The sequence below is a fragment of the Chionomys nivalis genome, chromosome 21 (assembly GCF_950005125.1).
Source record: "Chionomys nivalis chromosome 21, mChiNiv1.1, whole genome shotgun sequence".
In the NCBI taxonomy this organism is placed as follows: Eukaryota; Metazoa; Chordata; class Mammalia; order Rodentia; family Cricetidae; genus Chionomys; species Chionomys nivalis.
The window spans coordinates 42,891,799-42,903,860 of NC_080106.1; the positions used below are offsets into that span (position 1 = coordinate 42,891,799).

A 12,062-nucleotide genomic window follows, 5' to 3' on the forward strand; every position below is an offset into this window, starting at 1 on the left:
GCTCAATAAAATACTGACTGTGGCCACGTCCTTTTCCAATGGAAGCACATAATTCATGTTAGGGAGGACCGTTAAAGCCACTGGATGGTCCCTTTGCTCATGGGGGTGGTGGTGCTGGAGACAGGCTTATGACATCATGCTTGATTATTTCAGACTTGCAAATCCATTTTTTTTGTAGAATTTTTAAAAAATTCATAAATAATGTGTTACACAGAGAGAAAAAAAAAAAGAAAAAAGAAATGCCGCCCTATTCTGTGCCCCTGCTTTTAAACGGACAATTGCTGGTTATGGTCTGCAGGTTACAGATGTGTGTACCACATCTGGTGTCAAATATACTCGAGATTCTCCTGCAAATCAGAAAACTCTTCCTTCCACCGGATGAGAGTCTCAAGGAACGTCGCACCCCCACCTCGGGAATAGATGGAATGTAACTTCACAATACAAAAATTACTTCAAGTTTTCCAAACACAACGGACATCCCACTATAAAAATAGCACACCCCCACCCTCTCCCACCTCTACCGCGCTTCCCAATTATAAAACAGTACAATCGTTTTCTATTAGTAAATTGAAAGCTTCTGTACACATACGAACGTATCTCACGCCGTTTACATTCACACGGAGGAAGACCTTTTATTGACCTTCTTTTGAGATGTCACAGACCTCTGCTGATAATCCCGACACACCCCAGCCGGAAGCCTCTCCCCAGACAGCAACAGAACACAGCAACATTTTAAAACAGGTCTGCCTTGCGGTCTCCTACGGCTCTTTGGAGTTCATGACATTCTCTCCTCATGTGAGAAGTGTTAACAAATTCTACATTATTGAGGGAATGGTATGGATAAAAAGCAAGACACACATTGCTGAAATGGAGACCCATGGCAAATAAACGTGCTGAAAGAATCTAGGTATTGTTCCAGCAGAGGGCGCTCTGCCCCCTACAATAACATCCTGCAGCACTGACAATACCTACACAAATTTGGAGTGCTAAGCTCGGGCACTGACCTTCATCTGTTCTAGCCCTACAGACGACAATTTGGTATTTTCTTCAAAGAGCAGGGTATACTAGTGAGCTAGCTCTTATACATGGAAATTCTTTGGCTGTTTAAAATCTTCACATTCTCAAAGAAAACAAACAATATTCTGAGTTTAATATAAGTGGTAGATTAGTCTGGAAGTATTGAAGGAGCAAAGGGGCTAAACACTAGAGATTGAAGAGGGCAGGTTACCAAGGCCACAGTTTATTTATTTTAGAGTTATGGATTTAGCAAGACCAAAAAGCAGCCCCCCAAAATCACTAAAGGTCCATCTTGACTTTTGCTTGTGAGAACGTCAAGAGAAAGTTCAGCTAGTTTGTGGAAGAACATATGTCCGTTTGGGTGGCGCTCAGTCTTTGGTTTATTTAGCACACATGGACCTCACATCTTCCTGGCTTCCCCAAGGTCACCGCTGGCCTAAGGATGGCAAACCCACAGACTTTCTATCCAGGAATGTCTTTGGGTAACTCAGCTTTCTCTCTGTTCTCTGCAGATGTTCTGTCTGCCTGTGTTTAGAGCTCTTACCAGAAGCGCACTCCCACCTAACCACCACCAATGAACCTGAACCAAGAGGCCAGGGAGCAAACAGCTCTGCAGTGAGTGTGGGCATCAACAGGGCCATGGGTTAGAGGAGCTGGCAACTGAGGTTCATGAGAAAAGCCACTCAGTTATGAGGGTTATGACAGAGAGAGTGTCGATCAGGAAGGATGCAGACACGCAGAGGGAGTGAGTGACAGACAGGCTTGTGTAGAATCTGCGCTCACTTTCATTAGCTCTGGGGCAGCATCATGCCACCAAAAGACTTGCAGTGGGGCAAAGTGGCTGCCTGTCTAGCGGACTTTAAATACTATTGTCCCTGCTTTAAAAGGCTTGGTGCTGGGGCCAAAGAGGAGAGAGAAGAGCTGCACATCACTGAGAGACGGAGCCCTGCTTTTCAGAACTAACCCATTTTTCTGCTATTCCAATTTTCTTTGCAATTCAAGAGTGTTTTAACCCATGAATATTGAATTATTAAACGCCCATTCTCCCTGGGACCCACTGATGAGCTCTGAATCCATGGCAGGGCATTTTTTTTTTTTTTCCCAGAGAGACTTCCCACTAAGCCGGCCCTGCTTTGACCTGGGATTCTACTCCCTCATTGATGTCCTTTCGGCCACCTCCCCTGTGAAATGCAGCCATCAACCCTGCTCTTTGGTCCACTCTGAGCAGGGACAGAGATGCTGCTCAAGAAAGCAGATAGCTGACCTCTGAAGAGCAGCACCCCTGTTCCTCTTCGACAGAGTTAAGTGGCCCATGGATACTAGAGGAGCTTGGGCAGATGTCAGACACAGGAGCCACAGAGTCTGCTTCTGGGGCACGTGGACTAGAAGGTTCTAGATTCTGGTTATGTAAGATAGCAGATTCCTTAGCCGGGTGGTTATGTAAGATAGCAGATTCCTTAGCACACGCCTTGAATCACAACACTCGGGAGGCAGAGGCAGGCGGATCTCTGTGAGTCTGAGGCCAGCCTGGTCTACAGAGCTAGTTCCAGGACAGGCTCCAAGGCTACAGAGAAACCCTGTCTCAAACAAACAAAGACAGCAGATTTCAGCATTCTGGAATTGTAGGCTTCTTAGTATTTACTCAGGGAATTTCCGGCAAAAAGTCTGGAAAGGGAGCAGCAGCAGGTGTCTGTTACTGGAATATTCCTTGTAGGGAGGAAATGTGATGAAATAGAGTAGAATAGGGGAACAAAAGGAAATGAGAGGTATGATAGAGAAAGTGTGTGTGTGTGTGTTTGCGCACGCGCGCACACACATGAGCGTACAAAGAAGCAGGCCATCAAAACACGGAAGAGCACAGAAGAAGCCCAAAGAAGAGAAGGCAAGACTGCTACAGGTCATTGCCTCAGTGGCCTCAGTACCACAGAAGGCTGGGCCCTCTCCTCATGCAGGGTGTGACAATCATGCCCTAAGCTTTCAGAAAGTTTTTATTTGGTAATTTTCATGTTCGGCCAAGCCTATACATTCAGTGGACAACTTTAAATGCCATTAAATTCTTACTCTGAAATTTATTTCAGCACCAACTAAGCCTACAACGAATCCTAGGCAGACTCTGGCGTCCTTTCTGGCTCTGAAAGTGTGGCAGCCCCCGGGGCTGTCGGGACTGTAACTGACTTGGGTACCGGTCACAGCCATTCTTAACAGGACCACATCACGAATACCCACAGATGAGAAAAATTCGAAAGCAAAAGTCACAAAAGCTTTTCTGGACAGAGACCCATCTCCACGGCAGGGATGTTACGTGGAGTATTGAATATCGAGGTGCCTCTGGAACAGCTGCCATCTAGTTTCTCTGTTCTGCGTCTCTCCCTTGGCTGTGAGGTCAGAATGGACACTGAAGGCTCGACCAAGCCTTAGGGGCTGGTCAATGTTCAAATGCTGCCTTTCTGAGGCATCGACTCTTCCAGGGTGCCTAACCACTTTGAAGAAAGCCATTCTGAAAACAACTCAGAAGGAATTCAAGGCTCGTTGCCTCCCACAGCCTGTGTATGATGGTAGACGCTGAACGGAGAGATGCTCACTGTTCTCCAAGCTGGATGGTCACAGCTCCCAGACCCCTCTTGACAAGGTCACATGAGCGTATATGTGGGGCACGTATGCAGTTCTCTGCGCTTCTCCTCAGGAGTCTGAGTTCTAGTTCTCAAGAGCCTCACAACCGCAAGGAGGAAGATTCTCTTTGGCCAAGTGTCACACGGGACTCTCAAGGGTTGTCATAGAAGCGAGGGTGTAATTGGACTCTCAAGGGTTGTCATAGAAACCAGGGTGTACTTTCATTGAAGCACCAAATCAATATGGCCGGTTGTCTTGTTTTTTTTTTTTTTTTTTTTTTTTTTTTTTTTTTTTTTTTACAACTTGTCAGAGAAGTAACAGTTGGTGATGTGGACACTAGTGTTTAGAGTTCACAGAAAGTGAGTAGAGGCCATTTGAACCAATATTAGTTATAAAACAAGTACATCCCTGGCCCCTCCTTAGGTGGCTCACGGAGTCTGCTTCTCTCTGAAACTGAGGTAATCTTCTCCCCCCCTTTCTTCTGTCAGAGCCAGGAACACTTGGGAGGATTCTGGAGCGTCTCCAGGCCACTGGGTACGTGTGGCTACTGATAGCTTCAGCTGTGGCTAGTAAAAATTGAAATGTGTTGTGTGTGTAAAAGACACACATATTTAAAAGATATAATAAAAAAAGAGAGGAAAATAGTTTCCTAATACTTTCCATATCAATTGTACGTCAAAACAATAATATTGGGTAAAATAAAAATATTAATAAGTTATTCTCACATGTTTCTTTTTGCTTCTTAAAATGTGGGTAATATGAAGGTCTTTTAAAAAATGTTTGTGACTTGGGCTGTATTTCTACGGGGCAAAGTTGGGGCAGACACTTGCTGCAGAAAGCTTCTTGCCTGCAAATATTTTTTCAGTTTGCATTTCGGGGCTACACTGCCATGTGGGTGTCACTGGGCCCCCCAGGTCAGAGCGTCTTTCTGTGGAAGGAGGCAGGGAAGGCTGTGGTAAAGAGGACAGACCTTTTGGGTCCTTCGTCACCCACTCAGCATCCTATAGGATATCACGTCAAGGGCTTGCTTAATAGTCAGCAATTTACCTGACCACTGGCCAGAAAATGCCCATCAGACCCTTTTTCCCCCTGGGCATGCAATATAATTTGTATTTCTTTTGCTGCTGAATTATCCTAATTTCATTAGACTTCCTATCAGCATTTGCTGTGTGCCGCAGCTGTTCTCACAGTAGATCCCACTGGAGAACTGCAAGAGAGTGGTCCAAGAAAGAGGGAACCGTGGGAGTCGTCTGCTAAGCTTCTCCTTGCACAGACCCTGGTTCAGCGCTCGCCTGCGTCCTTGCTATGGATCTTCACCGCTGCTGGAGGCTGGAATTGACTATGGGAGCTGCAGGACCATCGGCAGAAGAGGTTTTTCTGAAGGTCCTTCCCCTTGCTGTGCACTCACACACCAGCAAACAGGAGAGCATGGAAGGCAGCCAGCGGAAGAGCAGTGGAGAGCTCAGCCCTGAGCTCAAAATTCCAGTGGGCAGCAAGGACTTACAGCTGGGCCAAGCCCTGTTTGCAGGAGTATTAGTGTAATGAGGTGGAAAAAGCCTAAATCAAATATACAAATACAGCTCAGTGGGAAGAGCTTGCTCTCCTGGTTAATCCCAGCCTCTGGGTGACCTTGCCAACTGCTAAGATGATGAGATTTTTCTGGTTGCCCAGTGACACGGGGCTACCTCTGCCTCTGTAGAGGCTACACATATCCACAAAACTGCCCACTAGAAAAACTGCACATTTTTGTCATCGTTTCAAACAAGCAAACAAACAAAAAGAATAAAACCATAAACTACTTTATAGTACAGGTGGATTTAGATAGTCATTGATTATGTTTTTTTTCTTTTTATCTTATTTGTTGCTCACAATTAGGAGAAACTCGATCTAGCAATTCCCCATGATGTACTTTTTGGTTCAGACCTTATCAAATCACACCTCATCCTCCTCTTGGGACAAGGGTGCTCTCAGGAAGACCCGAGCTGCAAGCTGCTAAGGATTTATTTAGCTCCTTCCATGTAGGCTGGTGAGGATTAACAGAACAGAACCGGAAGTAAGCTTACACCTGGTTACCAGTGACCTAAAAAAACGATTGCATCTTTTCTTTAGCCTGGACACACAGAACTCACTTAGAAAGTTGATAAACTGCCGAGGCCTTGGGGGTAACCAGGGCAACAGCCATCTTCCTTGCCCTGGGAAGATGGAGGTATCAGGTTTTTAAACTAGGCTTAGAGTTTCACACACACACTCTGAGCATTTATATTCTGGCCCTGCAGGGAACTTCTGAGTTTTAGACTAAGACCCTGAAGTCAGATGAGCCAGCCTCATCCCTGATAGTTCTCGCTGCCAAGGTGACCCTGGACAGAGCATGGCAGGCGGAGCCCAACATGATGCAGGTGAAGACAACGAGTAACGAATTCAGCAGGCCCAGAACTTAGCGCTGCTGCCTCTGGCCGCAGGGCTCATCAAGACCCACTTAGAGGAGGGAGCTAGACACTTGATAGACTCTGGCTTTCCACCATTTCTGGGTGCTGAGGCAATTCTCAAGGCCATACACACTTCATACTGAGAGCCCCTGACTATAAATGTCAGAGATGCGGTACAAACTGATCACTGGGGCAGCAGCCAGGACCTCTGGACACGGACTGGAGTGCATCACAGGGAAAAGAAAGGAATAGATGTAAACTACACACGGTCTTTCAAAAAAAAATTGTCAGGGGAATGAAACCATCTTCTCCAAATAAGAACAGGAAGATGGGAGAAGCTAAAAGAAGCGGTAAGGATCTCCTTCCAGTCAGCGGCAGGACCTTCGGCTGTGTGTCTGTATGGATGTGGAGGAATCCAGCTTCCAACTTCCACACCAAGGCCACAGAGTATTGCAGAGATGGGAACCGGCATCCTGATTCTGCAGACTTTGGATATTGCTTTCGTTACCACCCATGAACAGAGTGCCCTGGGGTTACCATGGCGAACTGAAGGTTGGGTATCCAGTTCAAGTCTCTGGGCATGCTTCCTTCCTGGGCCCCTGGGTCCTGTGTTTTCTCTTGTCTGTTTCTACGATTTCAAGATTTCACCTCTTCGTAGTCTTGGTCAGTGGAAAGTTCTACGTCAGACAGCCCCACTTCCAGGGCCATGATCAATGAGATGTCGGAGTCGCTATTCACCGCTGGCTCTTGATCACCTGGAGGAACAAGGAAAAGTTTACCGTCAGCATCAAGCTAAATCTTTGGTTGCTTCCTTTTCAGTATGATTGCTCCTAGTACTGCTTCTTTTTTTAAAGATCTATTTTTTAAATTACACGTGTGATGTGGATTTTTATGTGGGTATATGTCCATGGGTGTAGGTGTCCATGGATACCAGAGGCATTAGATCCCCTGTAGTTACAAGCAGTTGCGAGCTGCCTGATGTGCATGCTGGGAACTAAACACATGTCCTTGGGAAGTGCAGTATGCATTTTAAAACACGGAGCCAGAATCTCTTCATCCCACCCACTAGCATTTCTCTAAAAGCTGTGAGAGTGTCTTAGAAAAAAATTGGCTGTTCTGTAAAACTTCTGATTCAAACCTTACCTCAAAACTCAGCCACAGATAAATTCTAAATGGGCCAGAAAGTTAAATGAAAGCCACTACAGTAGAAAACTGATAGAGACTGGCCCTGGTGGTGCCTGTTTGTAATCTCACTGCAGAGGTAGGAGTGGAAAGACTGAGTTTGAGGCCACCCTGAGCCACTTAGTGAGATCCTGTCTCAAAAGAGGAAAACCAAATGAGCAGAAACTTAACATTCCCAGGATGCTAATACTGACTGTGGGCTGGACAGGGTTTGGAATCACCTAGGAGACACATCTCTAATGCTAATACTGACTGCAGGCTCCACAGGATCTGGAATCACCTAGGAGACACATCTCTGATGCTAATACAGACTGCAGGCTCCACAGGATCTGGAATCACCTAGGAGACACATCTCTGATGCTAATACAGACTGCAGGCTCCACAGGATCTGGAATCATCTAGGAGACACATCTCTGATGCTAATACAGACTGCAGGCTCGACAGGATCCAGAATCATCTAGGAGATACGACTCTATAGATATCTGGATAGGAGTTTTTGGACTGCCTTACAGAGATAAGAAGACGCATACTAAGTGTTGGTGGCAACACTAAGTGAACGGTGTCATAAACCGAGTAAAAGGGAGAATGCAACCTGCATACCAGCACTGCCTTTCCCTGCTGCTTGGCAGAAAATTCAGTGTGAGCAGGTGCCTCAAACTGCAGCTACAACTTTCTTGCCAAGATGGCTGTGTCTCAAACTGTAGCCAAAATAATCCCTTCCTTCCTGGAGTTGGTTTGGTTAGATATTTGATCACAGGAATAAGAACATCACAAATTCAATACCCCTGCAAAGTCAGTAACAACAAGAGTTAGAAGAAAATATATTGTCCAAGTTGTGATGATCAATTTTAATTGTCTGCTTGACATAATCTACAGACACCTGGGAGAAGGTCTTGGTAAGGGAATTGTCAAGATCAGCGGGTTGTGACCCCTTTACAGGTTGAGTGACCCTTCATAAGGGTCTTATAACAGATATTTGCATTATGATGTGTAATAGTAGCAAAATTACAGTTCCAAAGTAACAACGAAATAATTCTATGCCTTTGGGAGATTATCTTGACCACATTGTTAATTGAGGTTGGAAGACTCAGCCACCATGGGCAACACCATTCCCTAGCTGGGAATCCTGACTTGTGTAACAGTGGGGTCCATGAACTGAACACAAGCAAAAATTCTCTTTCTACTCTTTACTGTGGATGTGACCAGCTACGCCAAGTTCCTGCAGCCCTGACCTCCCCATGATGATAGACTGTAAACCAAGATTTGTAATCTACTCCAAGCTCCTGCAGCCTCGACTTCCCCACAATGATACACTGTCACAAGGATTCGCAAGCTGAGTTCAAGATTTCTCCCTCAGGCTGTTCTTATTAGTGTATCTCATCAAGGCGACAGAAAAGGGGACAATGACCAAGTGTGTTCCTGAGTTGTAAAATGTGTATCTAATGTATCTAAAGAGGGCAAGAAAACTAATTGAGTAAATCATAGAGCTGAGCTTAAATTTTATAAAATGCTAAGACCAGAACAATGAAGGTGTGGATTAGAGGCAGGGCATGGGGCACTTCACACGCATGGTGTCTACATGTGGAGGCAACAGGCCAGCATCAAGTTCCTCAGTCTCAGGATTGTGTTCCTAACCTTGCAAAAGCTTTTAAGTCCTTAAGAAAAATAATCCAGCAGAAAAACAGGCACAGGGGAGTGTAACACAGATGCCCAATAAGTACAAGTAAAACCTAAGTGTCCTATTTGCCAATGTAAGCTTCACTCTTAAAAAAGATAATGTTACAGTCAAGAGTATATTGAGATGTGTTTGTTGAAGCACTGCAAATGGAAACGTAAAGTTTTCTTTTTAAAAGCCAAGGCTTAGTATTTGTACATCTCTGATATGGCACATTATGACAATCTAATCCACATACACAGTGTATCATAGTCAAAGTAATGCATGTTTCCATGCCTTCAAACTTGAATCCTTTTTATATCTGCAGATTTTATTCCTCTACTGGTTTTGTAATATATCACTTATTGTTCTAACAGTTACCCCAGTCTAGTTTAAGAAATGCAGAACTAATTTCTTCACTGTGACCAGGAAGCCTTATTAAAATTCTTTCCATCTCCCCTCCCACTCCCCTTCCCAGTCTCCAGAGAGCATTATTCCATTTCCTTCTTCCATTAGAGCTGTAAAATTTTCACCTAATAATTTTATTTTCAGAATACACTAAGGAGCAATAATTAGAAGTGCAAAACTATTCACTTAAGCATTATCTGTAGGATTAAAACTTAGCAAGTAACAAGGTCCAGGAACAGAAGCATCTCAAAAACCATGCCCCTCCTCACCAACCATCTCAGTGGAGTTCCCAAGAGTTCATAGTTACAATTTAATGACATTTTCAGTGGGACAATATACTGGTGAATGAAAACAGGATTCAACGCCTGTATGCGGAAAAGCTGATGTGAGAAATTACTATAACTGGAAACAAGCAACTGAAGACATTAGCATGAGGAATTAGTCATGCTTTGGGGACTTCCTCCCTTCCTTTCCTCCCTCCCTCCCTCTCTCCCTCCCTCCCTCCCTCCCTCCCTCCTTCCCTTCCTTCCTTCTTTCCTTCCTTCCTTCCTTCCTTTTTGTTATTTTGTGATAAGGTCTCACTCTGTAGCCTAGACTGACCAAGCTTTAGGATTTATATTGAATTTCCTTTCAAGATATATTTTTTCCTTTTTCTTTTTTTTCCTGGTTCTATTTCCAAATACTTGGGGAATGAGTACACATTCATTCAATATGCAATAATTGATTTCCTACGATAGGCTAATAATTGCTCGAGCTGTTATCCATGTGAGAACAAGACAATTTCGCGCTTCAAGGAGCTTACTGTCCAGTAAGCAGACAGACCGGTAGAATATTGGTTCTGGTGGCAGATGGGCCCAGTGTGGTGGGAGCAGGGGAGGAGGCTATGTAACCATATGCCAAAGAAGGCGTGTGTCATAGAGTACGATGGCAAAACCAGGCCCTAAGGATCATCTGTATTTTAGCCAGATGAGTAAAATGGAATAATATTTTAAGCAATAGTCATAGTGTGCACAGATGGCTGGAAGTGATGGGGACTGTTGGGGGCAGGCAGACATCAGGAGATATTTAAACATGACCGGAATGTACAGCCAGGCTAGTGAGTAGGCTAAGGGGAGGCTCAAAATGCGCCCAAAGGCAGCTGTAACCCAGAAGGTCTTATCCTTCCACCCTCTGTTGTAGAATCATGCAATTAAAGGCCCATCACGATGTCTGCGGAATAAGGACTGAAGACACTCATGATCTTTGTGCTTTGGCTCTGCTGACATTATTTTCCATGTTGAGGACAGTTGAAGAAAACATATGTGCTTGCCGGGCGGTGGTGGCGCACGCCTTTAATTCCAGCACTCGGGAGGCAGAGGCAGGTGGATCTCTGTGAGTTTGAGGCCAGCCTGGTCTACAAGAGCTAGTTCTAGGACAACTAGATGTGTTACACAGAGAAACCCTGTATCAAAACATACACACACACACACACACACAAAGAAAATATATGAGCTAACAAAGAATAGTGAACTTCTAAGACACTTTTTTTTAACTTTTGTTGATTCTTTGTTGATTTCACGTCATGCACCCTGATCCCACTTATCTCCCTGTCCCCTCACATCTGCCCTCTGCCCTTGCAGCCCCCAGCAAATTGTAAAGAAAAACCCACACCCCCCCAAAAAAACCAACCAAACAAACAAAAAAAAAAACCAAAGAGACAATCTAACTCTCCCCCCCCCCCCCCCCCGTACACACACAGAAAGAAGACTCCTGTTCTGGAATCTGCCACAGGTAGCAAGGTGCAGGAGGTGTGGAGGGGTTGGGGATTGACGGGGGAGGGCAACTCTCCATCACCCTGACGGGGGAGGGCATCTCTCTCTCACCCATGCCACTACATGGCAGACGAGGGGTAGCGGGGTTCTAAGAAACTTTAGGAGAGACAAAGAGAAGTAGCAGAGCTGTGTCCTGAGGACTCAGCCTTAGAGAAATGGACGTTTCACGAGGATCATCCCTTTTGAAGATCAAGCTCTGACGTGTCCCAGATCCGCACATGCACGGAGCTCTCAGTGACGTAGCAGACCAGTGGCTAATTCACAACTCCGAGGGTGTCTCTGGGAAATGCAAATATGTAGCATCTGAAGATGGCAGCACTCATTGCGTTCTTTATAAAACCATCCTTTCTGCACAAAGTGAAGGTGGACATTTGCCCCGCACTTCCTAATAGACCCTCTCGCCAGCTGCCGTAATCTTCCCCACTCCCTGCTTGTGTCTGACTGCCACGTGCCTTGTATCCCAGACGCCGGACTCGCAGGTCTAAACTGAGATGAGCCTTCCTTCTGGCGCTGCCTCACCCTGGGTGTCTCAGAGGGTAGTGTGCTCTTCTGCTGGGTACTGTCTGAGCTTTTGTTCCTGCAGTGGGATGGGTCATAACGGGCATGGCCACATGCATGTTCACTCTGGCTCACAGCTACTGGGTCATTGAGTCCTCATTCCCTTTTCCCACGGGTGTCGATTTTGTCACTGTCTCTCTTTCATTTACCCTATTCATAGCAGCTTCTGAACATCACTGAAAACATCTTTATTACAGTTTTGGTGAGGTTTTAGGAGAGATTGGTGGTGTAGGAGGTTCTTCTGTTCATGTGTTGCTTTCATTGGCTAATGAATAAAGAAACTGCCTAGGCCTAGTTGATAGGGCAGAACTTAGGTAGGCAGAACTGAATGCTGGGAGGAAGAAGGACAGAGTGAGAGAAGCCATGGATCCTCCGCCTGAGATGGACGCCTGTTAG

General features: G+C 45.4%; 1 protein-coding gene across 1 annotated transcript in view; it reads right to left on the reverse strand.

The window, feature by feature from the left end:
- Window positions 1-477: 477 nt before the first annotated feature.
- The window catches only part of Rnf150 (ring finger protein 150), a 211,656-nt gene continuing 200,071 nt past the window's right edge, over window positions 478-12,062 (reverse strand). Inside the window, exon 7 of the mRNA XM_057753267.1 lies at window positions 478-6,808. Within this exon, the coding sequence (XP_057609250.1) occupies window positions 6,690-6,808 (119 nt within the window). The 3' untranslated portion in view covers window positions 478-6,689. The remainder of the gene's footprint in view (window positions 6,809-12,062) is intronic.